Here is a 19757-nt window from a genome sequence, read left to right as displayed (position 1 = left end):
TCAAAACAACCCTGAGATTCCACCTCACACCAGTCAGAATGGCTAAGATCAAAAACTCAGGTGACAGCAGATGCTGGCGAGGATGTGGAGAAAGAGGAACACTCCTCCATTGCTGGTGGGATTGCAAGCTGGTACAACCACTCTGGAAATCAGTCTGGCGGTTCCTCAGAAAATTGGACATAGTACTACCCGAGCACCCAGCAATACCTCTCCTGGGCATTTACCCAGAAGATTCGCCGGCATGTAACAAGGACACATGTTCCACCATCCTCATGGTAGCTGATTTCTTTAGCACTTCTGAGATGCAGGAGTGCTGGGAGGTGGCTGCACTGCATCTGTGGTGCAAGCCAGGGCGGGGCTCGCACTGGCACTGCGTTCTAGCACAGCCTCAGGGGCGTGGGGTGGGGAGGAGAGGTTCTGTTAACTCAGCACCCGGTGAACTTAAGTCTGCAGGGTTTGTTTTCCTAAAAAGGCAAATAATCTAGTAGGCTTTCATTTTTACTTATTTATTTAAACTTTTTAGTTTTGTTTGGTTTGTTTTTGTTTTTAGACCACTCTTACTGTGTAGCCCAAGCTAGCCTCAGACTAGCAACAATTCTCCTGCCTCCGTCTTCTAGATCAGGGGTTATAGGCAAGAGCCACGAGGCTTTGACAGCATCTTTATGAGATTTCACGTTTACTCACTATCCAGACTTCCTGTCTACATTAAGTTGGAGCTTGCTTTTACAGAGGAAAACTAGCTGAGGTCTTAAGGTGGAGGAGTAATGTTTCAGGTATCAAAACGGTCCGAAGACATCTCTGTGGAAAATTTTAAGAAGAATCGTTAACTTATCTTCAACAATAAATGCTGACTTATTTTCAAGCTTCTCAACGAGTCTTTTTAAAGTAAAAATTCTGCCTTTTATAGCAACCAGGGACCTTAGTTAGATGAGACAATGCTGAGAGCTGCATAGAAGACTTCAGAGAAATTAGCCATGCTAGAGAATTTATATTTTAGGATTCCTAATACAATGTATTATGAATATAAGAAGTCAATAAGAATTTAATATAAGAAGTCAGGCTAAACTACCAAAGCAATTTAAACCATGATAATTTATTCTAAGGGTTTTTACAAAATACCTTATGAAAATGATATATAGGAAGTCCAATACAGTTGAGCAATTTATATTCTGATTAAAACTTTGTAGCAAAGCATATCTGTGACTACTTTTATGCTGTTTTTATATAGTAAAATCATAAGAAAACCATCAACTATATGCAATATTTTAGCAGAGTCTTATAAAATATAGACTTGCCACCCATTTTAGCAAAAATTAAGCCAAAATAAGCCAAGAGCTGAATTCCATATGCAGCCAGTAGGTGGCACCAAAGTCCATTTGAGACTGAGAACATGAGGTTACAGGAGTCCGGGTGTGTGTGGGGTTTCTCAAGGCAGATTTATGAGCAGTGAAGTCAGTCTTACTGCCCTAACATGGAATTCAATGTTTCATTAGAGGTTACTAAGTAAATTGGTCATATTATGTAGGTCGTTGTCTTCACCGCTGTCCTTTCTCTCTCCACCCCATCCCAGGAGTTTCCTCATTGCTTTGCCCAAACCCTTCCTATTTAGAAGCCCAGCAAGCATTTCAATAACCAAACGGCAGGCCTGAACTGCAACACGGATTGTGGTAGGAAACATGTGAAGGTAGCTTTTTCTTTGGTGTGGAAGCAACAGTTCAGTTTTCCTAGCTTGTTCAACTCTCTCCTAGAATGTCGGCATCACGCCACACTTCTTCTGGGCCGTACATCTTGTCATCGTTTAACTCCCTTGAGTCGCGCAACCAAAGAAATGCATGCAGATTAAGTTGAGCCTGCTTCTAAAAGTCATTAGTGACAATGGGAGAGGGTATTTGTCCACGAGGCCAACTCTCCAGTTCAGATTCCCCCTGGGGAGTAGTTTTTGATGGCGGAATCGGCTGACTAGGATCACTTGGAAAGCTTGGCAATCAGAAGCATCCGGAGGGGCAGCATCGCTTCAACCCAAGTGTTGGGAGAGTTTACCATCTTCTCCCAGAGAGCAATTTCCTCAGAAGTCGAATCCATCCAATCCACTTCAGTCCCGTAGCTTTTTCCTGAAAGATGGTTTTACATTTTCATTTACATCTCCCACTTGGGGCAGGGAAGACAAAGAGGAGTGTGCACACACCTGGAGAGCACACCTGGGGTATGAGGAAGAACTAGTTTACTACTCAGGTCTCTTCTATTAATCCTCATGGCTCCTAGATGATTGCTCTTCACCTGAATGTGAATGTGGGAACTGGATCATAATTTTTCAGGGCATAGAGGAATGGGGGTGGGGATTAAATACTGAGGGGAGAAGACTCTAGATGATGCCTTAGGGATACTGGCAAAGGAGTTTTGCCTGAAAGACTCAATCTCATAAATTGCCTTAGAAACGAACTGTTTATTATCATTATTGTTATTACTATTTTGTTTTGGAGTATTGGGTTTTTTGCACAATTACTAACTGCCTTCTGGGACCGTGAAACAAACGTCATAAAGGAAACAAAACACGTAACCCACTGGTGAAATGGTAGTCTCTGTGATTGCTCAGAGCACACTTAGTTTATTCTCCTACCTCCTTGAATGTCGGCACCACCTGTCTTCTTGGGCATACCTGATGTCATTGTTTAACTTTCTCAGTTGGTACAATCAAAGAAATGCATGTGCATGGGCTTGGATATGCTATATAGTACTCACCAGGTAAGGATATTTGACCACAAAGTCAGAACTCTCAAGCTCTGATTTTGGAACCTGCCAACAGTACCTTAGGTTCTGAAAGGACGGACTCTGGACTCTTCAGACCCTCTTATCCAAGAACCCTTGGACCCCTGATGACCTTTCCCTCAATGGTTTCATTACAATTACAACTTTAGCATTTTCTAGAGAGTTAGGCTCATAGAGAATTAAACCTGTAACAAAAGTTACCTGTTCCAAAGCCGATCCGGAGACCTCCCAGAAACTGGTTGGTTAGTTTATAATGGTCCCAGACTGTGAGTTCTACACAGGCTTCCATCAGATCTTCAGGCCTGAACCCATCATACACCATGGTATGGTTGAAGACGGGGTTGGTGGTTTTTCCTACAGCTCTTGTCTTCTGGCGACTTTTTCTACTGGTATCTGGAAGGATGGTACTACAAAAAGAGAAAGTGATGTGACAGCATCTTAGTTAAGAAAGGGAACATGTATGCTGTCAGTGCCCCCTCAGCACAGCTATCAGACAGGCAATGGAAGAAGAGAGCACAAAAGCCAAGTGTGTGGCTCACATCTACAATTCCAGCATCCATCTGGCTGAAGTAGGAAGATTGAAGTGAGATAGCTGTTAGTGGAATGCTTTGACAGAGCATGAGGACCTGAGTTCTAGCACCAGAATCCATACCAAAAGCTGAGCAGGGTGGTATGAACGTTTAATCCCAGTGCTGGAAATTAAATAAAAACAGAACAATTCCTGAGTCTCTGTAGCCATGCAGAATGGCCTAATTGGTAAGAGCCAGGCCAATGGGAGACCCAGTCTCAAAAAAGTGCATTCCATTCCTGAGAATAACACACACACACACACACACACAAGAGAGAGACAGAGAGAGAGACAGAGACAGAGAGAACCAAAACAAAACCCTGGCAAGCAGAACATAGGAAACAGGAGAAATCCTCCCTTGTTCCCTAAGAAGCCAAACAGAATGACATCCAGCATTAACATTTTGTTAGGCTATTGTGCTGGCTAGTCTTATGTCAACTTGACACAAACTAGAGTCATCTGAAAGGAGGAACCCTTAATTGAGAAACTAACTCCATAAGATCCAGCTGTAAGTCGTTTTCTTAGTTAGTGATTGATGAGAGAGGGCCCTGCCCATTGTAGGTGGGGCCATCCTAGGTCTGTGGTCCTGGGTTCTATAAGAAAGTAGATGGAGCAAGCCATGGGGAGCAAGTCAGTAAGCAGCGCCGCTCTGTGGCTTCTGCATCAGCTCCTGACTCTAGAGTCCTGCCCTACTTGAGTTCCTGTCCTGACTTTCTGTGATGAACAGTGATGTGAAAGTGTAAGGCAAACAAACCTTTTCTCTCCAACTTGATTTTTGGTCATAATGTTTTGTTACCGCAACAGAAACCCAAAGTAAGACAGCTATTTTGTAGTAAGAATTGTCCTCAGCGACAGAGGTACCCCAGAAGACATTATGTGGGAGTTTCAAATATCTAGCTTCATTTGTAGACACAATCTCTTAGGTTTGATTTTAAAACCAAATAAAACTTTAGGAGCTGATGCCATAGACACTTATAGTTTGATGTGTCTAATAATCTGTAAGTGGTGGGTGTTGACATCACTGATACAGAGAATTGACACCAGCCAGCAAAGACAAGGCTACAGGAGAGCTAAGGAAAAGTGGAGTCATGAATGTTCTTACCATTTAACAAAAGAATTTAGATGGCTGCCCCTCAACAGTGGGAGGTCAAGGCATTCCTTCACCCAGATGTGGACTTCTCCAGTTGTAGGAAGCTTTTTGCCTGTAGTTAAACAAGGAAAGCAAAATGTCTTGTCATTTCTTTTTGGAAAAGATGTTACCTTGCATATGGGATAGTACAAGGAAACAAGCTAAGGCTCAACGGTATTAAGCTGGTTAAGCTTATGGACATTCAGCTCTGTGCTTCTTAGTCTGAAAGTCCTGACGTCAGCTAGCTCTATAAAATTAGGAGCGACTATCAACAGCTAGGTGCTCTGAGAGAGAGGGTCACTTTTTTTTTAAGGATGCGCCCCTGGTCTGTTATAGTTGAGGTTGGGGATAGGGGAGGACACAAAATTGTCTTGGTAAGTAAAGGTGACTCTGGGTAGAGTTGGGAGGGAGGCAAATATAATCTGAATACACTGCATAAAATTCAAAGAACTAATAAAAATGAGAAAAGCAGTTCTGGACAGTGGCAACATCCATAATGCTTCCAAGAACAGGGCATTTGTGTTTCTGGGGTTTCACTTGGTTGAGCAATGTAAGACACCAGGGGTATGGAGCATCTGTTTACAGCTACATTCAAAACGTACCAAGAGAATGCACAACCCCTTCCAATACCATTGCCAGTGTGAACTGGTAAACTGGAAGACATTTTAAAGGCAGATTTGAGTGTAAAGTAACCAAAACTGGATGCTGGCTTTTTTTCAATAGCCTCTTCTCCACCATGTTAAACATTCTTACATATGTAATAAGGTTATTGAATATATAAGTATAATTGTTAGTATCATAGATAATTACTAAGAAGTTGGCTTAGTCTGAAGTTGCTGCTAGACTGATTGCATATAAACAGAGGAACACTATTAGATTTTTCTGGGTGGTTTAGTCTGGTCAACTAAACCATACTCATTATTCTACAGCTACATCTATAAAGTACTCATACGTGTGTGTGTGTGTGTGTGCAGATACACACATACATATACATACAATTAATATGATAAATAATTTATACCCCTTGGAAATTTATGTGGCTTAGCAGGAGAAATCAACTTAAACAAAATTAATGCAAATAAAAGGACAAAAATGAAATGTGGTGTGAAATGTCAAGCCGTTATTGCAGTGCTTTACAAAATGTTGTCCTTAGTGAGAACCAGCTGAGTCAGGACAGGCGGTGTGGAGCTGAGACTCCGCCTGAGACTTAGGTAGGTCGAGGAAGGGGAGGAAAACGTAGAGAGACCTACAGAGTAAAAACGCAGACAAGGGGAAGAACATTGCAACATGTAATTCCCTCAGCCCTCACCACCAAGTCAGTGAGGAAAATTAGAAATGGCCCTTCTGTAGAGATTGACCTCAAACGACAGGATACAAAGTCATATGCAAAAAAGACCCAGCAGTTATAGAATAACGGTTGGGCCTCAATTTAACTTAAAAATATATTTTGCCCTTCCTCTTCCTCCTCCTCTTCTTCCTTCTCCTTCTCCTCCATCTCTTCTTCTTTTCATCTTCTTCCTCCTCTTCTCTCCTTCTTCCTCCTCTTCTCTTCTTCTTCCCCCTTTTCTTTTTTCTTTTAAGTGTAAAATGTCCTCTTCCTTTTCTTTTCTTCTTTCTTTTCATCCTCTTCCTCCTTTCTTCTTTAAGTGTAGCATGCTCTTTTCTATCTCAGCCTGTGCCTGCACCAGCCATTGTTCCTTTCCTCAGCAGCTTTATGTGTGGCTTAGTTATTGAACACATGAATTACACAGCTCCAGACTTAACTACATTTCTACAGCTTTAAGGACAATCTGCCTGGGAAATTAGTTGTTGGCGGAATCTGGAATTCATTTCCTGCCAGTTTTTTTGAACTTGTTGAACTAGCTGAAGACCTAAGGCCCCAGTGCCCAGGCTGTAATCGGTAATCAAGACAGAAAGCTTTATCTCCTAATGAGACTAAGAGGAGAAGATCAATGTGCTCCAATTTCCTAGGCACTTTCTATGAATCCTTTGAGCTCACATTTGGGAAAGGAATCCTTGAGTTTCTCCCCTATCACAGCTCTGTCAATAGGCCTAGACGCTCACTACAGCAAAGCCTGTTCACATGGTACAAACACCAAGATTTTCAGGAACCAAGGAGAAATCAAAACAAGGACTTTGTACAGGGCTGGAAAAGACAAAACAAAGAATTTCCTCATAGAAGTGGGAAGTAAATTGGTATTTCCTACACTCTGGGAGTTGGCGAAGGGGAGCTGCTGTTTAAAGGGTATAATGCTGTTTAATGGGGCGATGACAAAGTTGTGGCAATCTGCTCCACAGCAAGCTCCTATCACTGAACTAAATGGTGAAGATGTTAAGGATTATGTATTTCGTACCGTAAGAGAAATAATGAGATTTTTCTCGTTTACAACTTTGAGATGATTCCTTTGGTCTATATAATTATTAACTTAATATGTGTGCTCAGCGATCCATTTTTGAAAACAGAACAGAACCCAAGTTATCTGGAGAGCAAGAGGTAAGCAGAGGGTTTGGATGTGAAGACAAAGTCATTGCATACCAGGGCTAGGTTCCGGAACATACTGGAGAGCTAGTTTCATTTCACCTCTGTTTTCTGTCTCAAGGGCAACTGGTGCTGTCTGAAAAACAAACAAACAAACAAACCAAAGGAATGTTAGCAGGTGAAAAGAACAGATGTTTACTATCCTGTTAGTGAACACTAAGTCACAGGGCCATATCTGTCCCATTTCTGAGACTATGGGTCACTTGTTTGCTCTAAATTTAGCTTTCCCTCTGCATCCAAGCTACATAATTATTTTTATAACTAAGAAAAAATGTTGCTGTTGGGCAGTAAAACCATGCCAGGAAGCTTGGTAAGGTAGAGCAGGTTGAGACCTAAAGACTCGGTGGGCACACACCTGAGACTTAGGCGGCCCTGCCAGATTCCTGGCTTGGAACATGTGCCACACTCCTCACACAAGGAAATGTGACCTGAAGTCACATAGGCCCAGAACAGAGTTCTCCATGCTAATGAGCTACCTAGAGTCCCAGAGGTCTTAGCCAATAAGCTTTCCTTCCTAGACATTCCTCCCTGCAAAAGGTATTTAACCTCAGGTCCACCTTGAGAAATGGGTACGGTATAGTTATGCATCCATTTTCCACCATGAACAGCTAATAAACTGATATGGTTAAACAAGGACTGTCGCTTTCATCAAGACCTGCCATGAGGAACCTGGGGACGGCCTTTGTCCACAGACCTGCAGCACAACTCTCCCACCGAAGGCCCATCTATATTTCCAGATTAACTCTGCCAAGCTAAGGACAATCACCCCTGGGACAACCCAGAGCTTCCCCTTCCGCTAGCCCCGGGCTAGACACTGTCCCCAGCCTGTGGGACCCCGACTCTGATCTTGGCTGGGAAGACCATGAGTCTGAGGCTACCTTAGGCTAATGGGCAAGTTTCAAACAAGCATGGGCTATGTAGTAAGACCCTGTAACTAAACAAAACAAGGCACAGTCTTCTCAAGGGACAATCTCACCATATGCTAGGCTCAAAGTCTATCTCAGATTTCAAAGAATTGGAACACAAATGACCTTCTTGAAGACTGAAGTCAGACATTTGCATGGAATGATGTAAGGTTCTTCATATAATTTTAAAACCTCTTTCTTTTCCAAATTCACAACGTAAGTTCTATCTTAGCTTCAAATGGTCCCACTTTCCACACCGGCACTGCAAAGTAAGTGCTACCGGGCTCTTCCCTGTACACCAGATCGCTCCCCCACACAAAGAAGGGACTCTGAACCCACCTTCCTCTTCAGCGGGTACCACTTCAGCTGTTTGTTCTGTTTGCTGTCCCAATCCCACGTTTCCAGGTCGAGCTCCACCTCCCCCAGAAAGCTGTTGCGCTTAAATGTATCCCGATGCCAAACGGACAGGTTCAACTTCTGCGTCTTTAAGAATTGCCTTTCAATTTTATACTGCAGTGAAGAGAAGAAAATGAAAACGATGACTAGCGCCACCTTATGCCAAAGTTATGACACCGAGATGAAAGCTCATCTGTGTGGATCCAAAGTGCCTCATCTGTTTGGTTTCCGGTCTCAAAAGGCTGGCCAAGGCATCTTACTCCACGGGTCTAATTTCAAAGAGCTAAAGCCCAGTCTTTCACGAACTCGGATGCTTTCCCCTCTGCTGGAAAAGGCAAACCGTGGCTCAAATATCATAGCTGGAAAGAGCTTTCTAAAAACAAACATCAACTATTCAACCGTTGTTGGATGCTTTTACATGAGATAGATATTTTTGTTGTTGTTTGTTTATTGTTTTTTTGAGACAGGGTTTCTCTGTTTGTAGTCCTGGCTGTCCTGGAACTCACTCTGTAGACCAGGTTGGCCTCGAACTCAGAAATCCGCCTGCCTCTGCCTCCCAAGTGCTGAGATTAAAGGCATATGCCACCACCAATCAGGTTCGATCTAAAAATACAATTCAAATCGATTCTAGTTCTGTTTTTCCACCTAAAGACAAGGTCTCTCTTTTTTTTTTTTTTAGACTCATTTTTCCTGTTTCTTTTTCTTTTCTTTTCTTTTTTTAATTTAATTTAATTTTATTTTGAGAGAAGGTCTCATTTAAGGCCCGCTGCACAAACTTGCTATGAAGCTAAGGATAACACCACATTTCCCTTACCCCATCTCCATGTTCTCAGATTATAGGTGTGCACTACCAGGCCCAACTAGACTTCATTATTTAAAACAGCTTTGGGTTCACAGAAACTTAAACACGAGGTATAGCCCCCATATACTCTCTGCCCTGAAAACAGACCTCTCACATTATCAGATCAAAATAATAATAATAATAATAATAATAATAATAATAACAAAGTAAATTTGATTTTTTCCAGCTTCACACAGTTAGGTAGAAAAGATTTGGTGTCCTAACAGTTTCTCATCTCAAATTAAGTCACTCCTTGATTATATATAATCATGGAAGGAATAATAGTACTTCCAATCTAAAAATAATCTCCATTTGGCTTTGTGACATATTACTTGAAGGTCCATTTTGGCTATATCAGACCTACCATTCCCTGAATTTACTATTTAAATTAGCTGGCTTTTCCTGAGTATAGGGTTGAAGCAGCTGACCCAGAAATAACTAGGGTCCTGGGATATGTCACAGTCAAATGGTAATTACAAACTTGCTGCATGAATCCGCAGATGGCTACCTCAGTCGTGGACGACTGACACCATCACTTAACTGCTTCTTCCCTTTGTCCTGGAGGATTATCAAATACTTGTAGTTTTCCGAAACAGAGAATGAACAAGACCTCTTATTTAACTCATTTGTCAATCATAACAGATGTCACACGACATCCCATGTTGGGAGACAAAGAACGTATGTGAGCAAGGCAACTTTCCACTTACAGCCCACCTGTCCATCTTTCCAATAAACATTCCTGTGGTGCTCCCTACACTAAACATTGCGCATGTGGATCAGTATGTGTTAAATGTCTAATGTGGAACATTAACTCATTTAATGTCTAGTCTGCGATTCGTAAAAGGGGTATATATGGAAATTACCATTTGCCTCATTTCTGAGATCTGAGGTGCCAGAGTGTTATACAGTCTATACGCACCATAGAATTAGTCCTTACCCTTATGGAACTTAACCCTTACTGTCAAGGTTAACGTACTAAATGTTGACACAGGCCATCATAAGGTTAGGGAGTCAGTTGTCATTAGAGGAATTATGGTTGCTATGGTAGAAGTATTTAATAGTAGCTTAAGGTACAATTAAGAAAGGATTGGGAAGAAGTCTATTCCAGCCTGAAGGAACAGAAAATGTGGGGATGTGAAGAAGAAGAAGAACTTCTGCTCAATTTTAGAAAGGAACACACTGTGACTGGAAAAAAGAAAATGGCGGTTGAGGCTGGGGTGCTGACATTTTCAGTACTGACACCATCCAAGCAGACGTGACTATTTCCCCAGGTCATCACAAAGCTTTGTCTGTGGACAGAATTTAGAAATACCCTCAATATCTCGTTGTATACAGGATTCAAGGTCTTCTTCATTACGAGTGTCTTCTTCTTGCCCATTTTGCCTTTGTCTGGTAGCAGATAGGTCTTTACATACCTAAAAAAGAAACATGGAGAGATGTAAAAGTCAGAGAAGACAAAAGCGATATGTTCACATCTACCTTTTATAACACATTGAAAATTAGGAGCAGAAATTATCCTGTGGTGTCGATAAAAACAGTAAAAAAGAAATGTTTCTGTCCACACCTTTATATTTTTAAATGTTTAAGTGGATTAAGAAATCTTAGTAGAATGAATGATTTAATGAAGCCACCCCCTAGAAACCACAAGTTATTAAGTGAAAAAAAAAATCCTACTGCCAGATTATCTAAATTGTTGGTCAGAGAGGTCCCAGAGCTGCACCTCTGAATAACATGGGCTGCTGACATTGGTCTTGGTTGTCCACTAGAACTATATACTAAGACCTAACTGCCTAAATACACCACCCACTTTGGTGGCAGGGCAGAGAGTAACAAAGCTGAAACTGACCTGGAAACTTACTTCACTGGCTAGCTTTCACAGTATTGCAAGGTGCTCGATATAAGCCACCAGGAGAGAAACGTAATCAGCGAGCTTACCCATGCACCCTGCATGCTACAATACTGGCAAGCCAGACAAGCTCACTGATGCAGGACCAACATAGACGTCATAGGGTAACCAACTACTTTCTGATTGGAGTTGAGGTCTGTTTCATAGGTCATAACTCATACCTGGGTAAACTTGCTCAAAATTTTATGGTGGTATTCCTGGGGGTACCTACCACTGTTATTTTGCTAAATGAACATATTATCAAACTGCCTTCTAAATGTTTGTGTTTATAGCCATACATCAGTGCTTCCCTTAGCCTTGGTCAGAGAAGCTTTCTTTCGCAGTGGGACGTTTTTTAGCAGTGGGACGTTTTTTAGCACAGAGATTCATAACTGGTCAAAATGCTGAGAACAAGACCTTTGAGTGTCTATCCCTATATGGGTCATCTCTATCAATCTCCTCAACCCCCAAGCTCAGGTAACACTGGAGGAAGAGGGGCAGAAAGAATATAAGAGATGGAGGATGAAGAAGAGTGCTGCTAAACACTTTTCTGAACATGACACAGGATAACCCTCATGAGCTCATGGCAGCTGTGGGTACCTATACAAGATGGAAAACATCAACATTCCAGGTGTATGGGAAGGAAACATGAGGTCCTACCCCTAGTTGAGGAGCTATTGGCAATTGATGGTTGATGGGGAAGGAGAAGTTATTTTTCTTCAAGGGTGCAGCCATGATAAAATTACCAATATTCAATTACCCATGATGCAATAACCAAACCATATTTATAATCACGTGAGCAACCCTAATTAAGCTCGTGTTTTGTTTTGTTTTGTTTTTATAGAAATACTTGTGAGTGGGAAGGGAACACATTGGGATAAAGAAAGGTTCCACAGAGAATGAGAAAGGGACAAGAGACAGGGATGGAGGAGGAGAGAATAAGATCAAAATGTACTATATATACATGTATGAAATTGTCAAAGGATAAATAAAAATTATTTTTAGAAAGAAGAAATGGGGTTGGAGAAATGGCTCAGTGATTCAGAGTGCTTTCAATGTCTCTCAGAGGATCCGGGCTGGTTCCCAGTACCAATGTGCAGCTCACAACCATGTTCAACTTGAGTTATAGTGGCTCTGTTTCTCTCCTGGCCTCTCTAGGCACCAGGCTCTCATTTGGTTCATACACATACATTGCAAGCAAAGCACTCATAAATTGAAAGTAAAATTACATGTCTAAAAATATAAAAAGGGAATGTTTCACCATTTGATGTATAGAAGTACCTTTTAACTTTTAGGGGGATATATTTAGAATGGATATGATTGTCTACTCTACTCTGTAATAAAACAGTTCATTGCTCTTTGAAATCAAATAAGAACAAAAGCCAACTGGGAATAACCCAGAGAAATGGTCACAAATCAGACTTCTTCAAAGGCCAACCGTCAAACAAACTGAAATGTACTCACTCACGTGATTTAGAAGATGAATTAGCAGTTCTTCCTAAAGTTCCCATGCCAGACTACACTGAATTTATTATTCATTTGTTTGGAGACACCAGAAGCTTACTTCTAACTTACCATCCTCCAGCTGGGGTTACAGATGTGTGTCACTACACTTGGCTGTGTAGGGCATAATTTAAATATGGGAACTACTTGATTATTAAGTCTTAAGTGTTTTCACAACAATGAACATTATGAAGTCTGTCCCTTGGGTCTCTAATTTTAGAAAAATTTTGAAAGTCTGCCAGGAGGAGCAGGGGTCTGATTTTATTCTGGATTTTGCTGCCTCTGAATCCACCTTTATGGTGTACTTGTCTCTAATCTTTGTCTCAAGCAATGCCTCCAAAGTCCCCAAACTGAAGTATTTAGCGCTTCTCTGTATCCTTTTTATAATCGAATGTTTGGCATATGGGTTTATAAAGTAGCCAACTTTTCAAAGACCCCTTTAAACACAAGCACACACAGACCCTGTCGTGGATGGCTTTGATTTCTTGAATCCCTACCAGATTGACTGAGGACTAAGAAAAAAAAAATGGGTGAGTCTTCCCAGGTCTGTACTTACGGATCTGAGCGCTGTTTCTTAACATCTGCTGCTGCTAAGTCCTTACACTGGGCCACAAACACATGCAGCTCTTTCAGGGACTCCACGTAGTCGAGTGCAAACTGCACGCTTCCTTTCACTTCTAGGTTGCCAAAGTCTCCACTGTAAACGCTCATCACACTGCCACTCGCCTGGGTGCATCAGAAATAGGCAGTGTTTATGTCGCATTCCTGACACCCCAGTGCAAGTGGCTCACACACAGTCTCTGCTTGGCATTATGCTTCCAGCTTGCATATAAAACCAGCTAATTTGATATGGCATAAGGTAATACCAACACAGGTGATCTGACATGATACAGATGATTAGGCTTTAATTGTTGCTAAGTGACAGATAATAGTGCAACACAAAGTTATTTAGATGCGAGTTCATCTCAAAACGGTGGTTTTACACTAGGTGGCATTCTCTGTTAGCCATGTTTAGTGTTTAAAATGCCAAAGAAAAAGGATGTGAGAAACTCCAGGCACAAATCACAGTGACACATCGCTTAAAATTCCATGACACTATAAAGGAATTTTACCCTGTTTCTTATCCTCTGAATCTAGAGAAATGCTTGCTGAGCCTTGCGCTTTCAGAGTTCAGGAAGGGTAGGCTATCTATGATTGATGAAGGGAACTTAGAGCCTTCCCAAGGCATGCATAGATTATCAGGGGGTGGAAATCAATTTAAATAGATTTTTTTAAAAGGGCTTCAGAAATACAAGGCTAGTAAGAATTTAAGCATGGCGCAATTTGTCTAGTATACCTAGTGAGTATGAATGTGTATGGATAGTAGAAAAATATTTAAAGAAATGAATGCCAATGCCATTTCACATGTGTATTTCTATATGGACACCACATGAGCTACCTTAATTTATGGGAGAAGTTCCGTATGATCACATTCACTTTGCTTTGGGAGCTTTCCATTTAAAAGCTTGTTCTGGATCCTCCCAGAAGGCAATGGAGTGCTATCCCATTCCTCACAAGACTTGATCTAAAGACAGGTACAACTGTGTGCCGACAAGTTGTATATAAAATCATGTTTGAGATAAGCAGGTTCTGTAATAGCTACTCTTGTTTGTCAAAAAAAAAAAAAAGAAGAATGGTTCATATTGTTGCCAATTTTTAAAGCATATCAAAAAGTTTTTTTTTAATTATAATGCACATTATACCCTTCATTCTATGAGAATTGGAATATATAGCTAGCTGGAAGGTTATTAGAAATTAAAGAAAAATGACATTTTAGAGCTAAGACAAAAGGCTACTTTCCAGTGAGCAGGAGCATAAAAGAGCAAAGTTTAGAGCAGCAGAGAGAGATTAAGATGGAGCCTTTGTTTACATACAGAGGACAAGGACGTCATGCCAGAGGAGCTGCTAAGATTGGTTAATGAGCTGGGGCTCTTCTTGTATCTCCTGAGCTGGTAGCTGCTCTCTGATGCTGTGTCTGTTTCTCTGTCATCGCTCTACAAGACATCACATCACATATGCAGTGTTTATATTTGGAATGAGTCAAGGTCAGAATATTTTAAGTTTGGAATGAGTCAACATTAGAATCTATGTCCAGGCGAGGATGGTATCTTATTACACACTGGTCTGTGACATTTCCCAAAGGCAATGGATGCTAGGGGCTAATTGCTGGGGATTCTGGATAGAGTGGTGGTCTGCAGTGAACTTCACCTAAGAGAGCAGTGTGCTAAGAGGATGGCAAAGTGATCTTTCACCACTGTGTGACCCCCAGGACCTATGGAAAACAGCACCACTGTGAGTTTTCTTGTCACTCTTTTAATATGTCTACGTTCCCTAGAGAAGGTATGTATGTATATATATATGCATATATGATATATATATTACATATATCATAAAACATCTATGAAATCCAAAGTATAAAATACCATGCTTAAGTCTTTTCATTCTTAATATTTTAGCTTTAGTTTTCTTAAAAATCAAAACCTTTTGCTAAACATACTATTAAACTAGGAATAATAAGAGCTAGTCTGACGAGTTTCAATTACATTTTATATTTTTAAGTGCAAAGCACCCCTTATATAACCTATAGTGTTGTTGCATTCATCCTTTTGTTGCTGAAGTCTTTTAAATTATCCATTCTCTAACTTTCAACATATGGCTTTAAAACTTAAAAAGCATAGGATACTAATTTTAAATACATCCCAAGGAACATCTCCTTAGAACAAGGAGGGAAAACAGCAGTGAGGAATTCAATTGCATTTATACTTAAAGCTTGTGGAAGGTTGTCTTATAAGGTTCATCATCCATAACAATTTTCCTTGGGGAATGCAGGGCCTATGGAGCAGCACAATGGCTCCCGGGCTGTGGAAGAGTAGTTAGTTCATGCCAGCATATTCCAGGATCATGCAATTACACACCAACATCATAGATGTCAATTATAATGCAGATTAATGAAGGAGTTAAAGAAAAAAATTAATGACTTACATGGAAGAGAAAAGAATCTTGTTTCAAGGACTTTTTTTTTTTAAGTCCATACCTTTTAAATATCTCTGATGTTACATTCCCTTCCCACACACTAAACAATCCATTCCCCTCTCAGAACACATTATATATTCTACTGGTATACTAGATCATTAATAAGTTATGGGAAGATGGGACCCTGCCTTGTGGGCCTGGTGCAGCATTTTTCACATAGCTAGCACTCAGTAAATAAATGGGACTAAGTTTCAAAGGGACAGCTGATAGAGGGGCAAGGGCCGATTTCATCAGTGCATCCTTTCCTCTGCAGGAAAGCCTCCGTGCTCAGAAAGGTAAGGTGATACCATTTCAATCTGACGCCTCTGATGCACAAAGCCAAATGTCCCATTAAGGGCTGAGCCAGCAGGTTAAAACTGAAGGAGACACTTAACAAATATATACCGGGACAATTCACCTCTCATTATATGTTTCATTCCTATGACCACCTAAGACCAGAGCAGACCTCAAAAGGCCTAAATGACAGAAGTTGTGTGGAGTTTATGCTGGCTAGCACCCAGCTAATGAGTTAGTTCTACCCACAAAATGAGTGATTTTTTTTTCCCAAACTGTAGTGTAGGGTTCTTAAACATCTGCAAGGACCAAATATTTGCAGGTGCTGTTTCTCCAAAGTCCCTAAGGGACAGAAGGATACTCAGGATGGGAGTAGGGTGCTCTTTACATCCTGCTCAGAATTTTGCACACATCCTGTCTTCTAAGAAGATTGGCTTGAGTATAAAGCCTTTCATTTCCCCTTCAGAAATTAGGGCAAAACCTAAAATCACAGATTCTAACCTTTACTGAGTGTTCACTATGTGCCAGGCACCGTGATATGTGTTTTCTTTGCATTAGGTCATTCAGTCCCAATACTCTCATATAGTATATAGTCAAAAACCAGACTCACTGAAAGTAAAGAATTTATCTGTTCCTGGTAATACAACAATATAGCTTTTAGCCAGAACTGGAAATATCTTACTATAGACCACAGGCTTCTAATCATGTGACAGCAAAAAAAAAAAAAATGAGATCTTACTAGGTCAAAACACGTCAGGTAAAGTGTTAGATCCACTTTGTAGTAGTTTCTGGGTATTTGGAAACTAGCTGGAGTATTGAGCTCCTGGTACGTATTCTGAACTTGATAAGTTGTGGGGCGTAGTTATGTTCCTACATGGTTCTGGCACAGTGGTTACCAGCAGGGAAATCAGATCTGGATGCAAGTCCACAATCCGGCTGCATGAAGATATTTTATTTCCATAGGCTTTATTTTTTTTCACCTGTAATAGTCGGGGATAATGGTGGTGCATACCTTCCATGGTCATTGGAGAATTAAGTGAAATCATGAACGTAAAGTTTGTGGACGCTGGCTGATTATTTTAACAGGAGCTTTGGAAATAGTCGTATCTCCTATGGTTTTACAAACCAGCTCTTAGCTATAGATACAGTTAATTTATACAACATATTTTCCCCAGATTTCTTAATTTGTACCTATTTTGAAGCAAAAGTTTCACGTTCCTAGATCTATTCAACCCAACTTCACTGGCCAGAATAACTACTGTCTGAGTGAAATGAGGCATGCCATGCTTGCCCTGTTCCTGGATCAACAATATTGCCTGCGCTGACTTGGGAGGCAAGAGCTACCCCACTTGACATCCTTGGTGGCAAAGCAATACTACCTACCAGTCTCCATTTTCAAAATGGTTCAAAACATGAACTTGCCTCATCTTGAAGAAATGCTGGCACGGATTTGCTCATCCTTTTGAGTTTGTCAGGGTGGGAAAACTGATGATCAGGCAGTGAAGGCACTGTGGAAACTAGAGAGCAGCATTTAGATTTCAAAATTATCCACAACCATTAGACATTATGCACACATTGAGAATACACTTTGCTTTCATTTATGAATGCTGTTCTGTATAAAGGTTAAAGGTGTAGTAGTTGGCATGCATAGGATCATGAGGTAAGTGACAAGTGCTTCATGTAAGTCATGTCCAGAGAGAGAACTTAAAAGGGAGTTGAACCAAATGAAAACAAATTGAAAACAAGCAACCAAACAAAACCACTTGCTCTTACTTAATTTGCTTTGGTCTTACATTATATTATGTACCAGACATGATAGCTCAAATCCCAGCAACACACTGGGGCTGAGGCAAGAGTACTGCTGTAGACCTGAAGCTATCCTGGGCTACATGTTGAGTTCCAGGACAGTCAGGGATACAAAAGGAGACAGACCACAGTCTCAAAAAGACTCCTGCTTGTCAATGTGAATTGATTTTACTTATCTTTTTCCACATCAGAGCTTTGAACCCCAAGTTCAAATGCATTGGTTCATCTCCCCTACCCCCACCCCCAACAAGTTCCATCACATTTCAACATGCTGCAGGCTGAAAAACTATTTCATTTGGACACTTAGGATTTTTGTTCACAACTCAACAGTAAGGACCCTTGGCTATGGATATGCCTAAGACCAGATTTGTTTATTTAGTGATTAGGAAAATTCCTATTTGGGGGTCCCCCCTCCAGTGTGTGTATGTATGTGTGCATGTGTGTGAGAGGGGGGAGAGAAAGAGAGAGAGAGAGAGAGAGAGAGAGAGAGAGANAGAGAGAGAGACAGAGAGAGAGANAGAGAGAGAGAGAGAGAGAGAGAGAGAGAGAGANAGAGANAGAGACAGAGACAGAGACAGAGACAGAGGTGATACCATGGATCTGATGATGGTTGTCACTCAGAATTATGAAAGACTATAATTTTTAAAGTAATTGTTTTAGCCGGTAAGGTGGCGCAGGTCTTTAATCCCAGCACTGGATATTTAAAAGCAGGAGGATTTTTTGTGAGTTTGAGAACACCTTAGGCTACATGGTAAGTTCCAGGCCAGTCAGGGCTACATTGAACCACCCTGTATTAAAAAATAATAATTTAAAGAATATATTTAGATACCATTTGACTCCAAGAAGTTTTAGTATATCAGGGTCAGGTTTAAACATTTCAAGTTAATATACTCTACTAATTGATTAAGAAAAGATAGCACATGATTTCTTTCTAATACAATAATGTATGTAAGGGAGGCATGGTCAGAGGTTGAGATTGAGTTCTAATTTGCATATATGTAGTTTGAAAGTTATTTTCTTCTTTTGTACATGAATCACACTGGGTAAGCTTTTATTAAGGTGGATAGTAGCTCTTACGATAAAAGAATTTCTATTTCAAGGCATGTTACGCTGCCTGGTGCATACTAGGTGTTGTATAAGTACTTCTGAAGATATACACATTTCTGAAACATCATCTTCAAGTTATGACTTAAACATGATACAAGTATATTGATTTGGCCTTATCCTTAAAATTGCCATTAGGCAATACATACAAAGCAAATTTTCTTTCTCTTCATAACTTAAAGATATACATTTAGCCTTAAACATTAGATGATTTCATCTTTAGTTAAAGAAGTCAAAGGAGGGAAAAACAAAACTAAGCCACCTATGTTAAATTTTTGCTTATTCTAGATGAGATCTCACCAGCCTGAGACTCAGAAAGGTAAACACAAACAACAAATCCAGTCACGGTGTCTCATTAGAATCCCCACTTTACCATTTCCCATCCAGTTAAAGGGTGTGCATGCCTGTGGGAGTGCATCTCTGTTAATGAATCTCTGTGTGTGTTTGTGTATGGGTGTATACATGAGTGAATGTGCGCATGTATGTGTGCATGTGTGTGTGCGCGCGTGTGCGTGTGCACACATGTATGCGTGCACACAAAAGCATACATGTGTGCACGCATGTATACTTTTGGGTGAGTTAGATTAGGTCATATCCTATGTGTGGTTCAATAAGATTGTAAAAGCCTTTCTGTTGCATTATTGCAACGGTGTATGTTGTTGGGTGATGTAAATAGGTCAAATTCAATATACCCATTACTCAAACGTAATCAGTTTCATATTTATGACCTTCGGTTATTTAGTTTTAATCACACACATTTTGTCTTATGGTAAGAATGTTATTTTCGTAATGAAAAGACAGTAAGAATCATTTTTTAAAAATGCTAAAGAAATTAATTTACCTACATTACAACATATAATTGATCTATTAGGCCATGTATGAAAACAGAGGTATAGATATATGTCCATTTGGGTTTTGTTTTTATGCCTCAAACAAAATGTTAAACAAACAGCAACATAAAATCAGGTGC

At 40.5% G+C, this 19757-nt stretch overlaps 1 protein-coding gene across 10 annotated transcripts in view; it reads right to left on the bottom strand.

Annotated features, from left to right (window-relative positions):
• Positions 1 to 1073: 1073 nt before the first annotated feature.
• The window catches only part of Sytl2 (synaptotagmin like 2), a 107156-nt gene continuing 88472 nt past the window's right edge, over positions 1074 to 19757 (bottom strand). For 7 of the 10 annotated variants that reach the window (XM_021166379.2, XM_029479598.1, XM_029479600.1 and 4 more), the window contains 9 exons: positions 17300 to 17394; positions 14446 to 14565; positions 13089 to 13258; positions 10457 to 10559; positions 8247 to 8417; positions 7000 to 7078; positions 4437 to 4536; positions 2968 to 3173; positions 1074 to 2111 (listed from right to left, as the gene is read on the bottom strand). In XM_021166379.2, the coding sequence (XP_021022038.2) occupies positions 1966 to 2111; positions 2968 to 3173; positions 4437 to 4536; positions 7000 to 7078; positions 8247 to 8417; positions 10457 to 10559; positions 13089 to 13258; positions 14446 to 14565; positions 17300 to 17394 (1190 nt within the window). In that variant the 3' untranslated portion in view covers positions 1074 to 1965. The remainder of the gene's footprint in view (positions 2112 to 2967; positions 3174 to 4436; positions 4537 to 6999; positions 7079 to 8246; positions 8418 to 10456; positions 10560 to 13088; positions 13259 to 14445; positions 14566 to 17299; positions 17395 to 19757) is intronic. The other 3 variants (XM_029479599.1, XM_021166380.2, XM_021166385.2) reach the window with 1 other exon arrangement.

This window comes from Mus caroli, chromosome 7 (genome assembly GCF_900094665.2).
Source record: "Mus caroli chromosome 7, CAROLI_EIJ_v1.1, whole genome shotgun sequence".
NCBI classification, from domain to species: domain Eukaryota; kingdom Metazoa; phylum Chordata; class Mammalia; order Rodentia; family Muridae; genus Mus; species Mus caroli.
The sequence above is the reverse complement of the archived record's forward strand: the minus strand, read 5'-3'. Positions and strand labels throughout refer to the sequence as shown.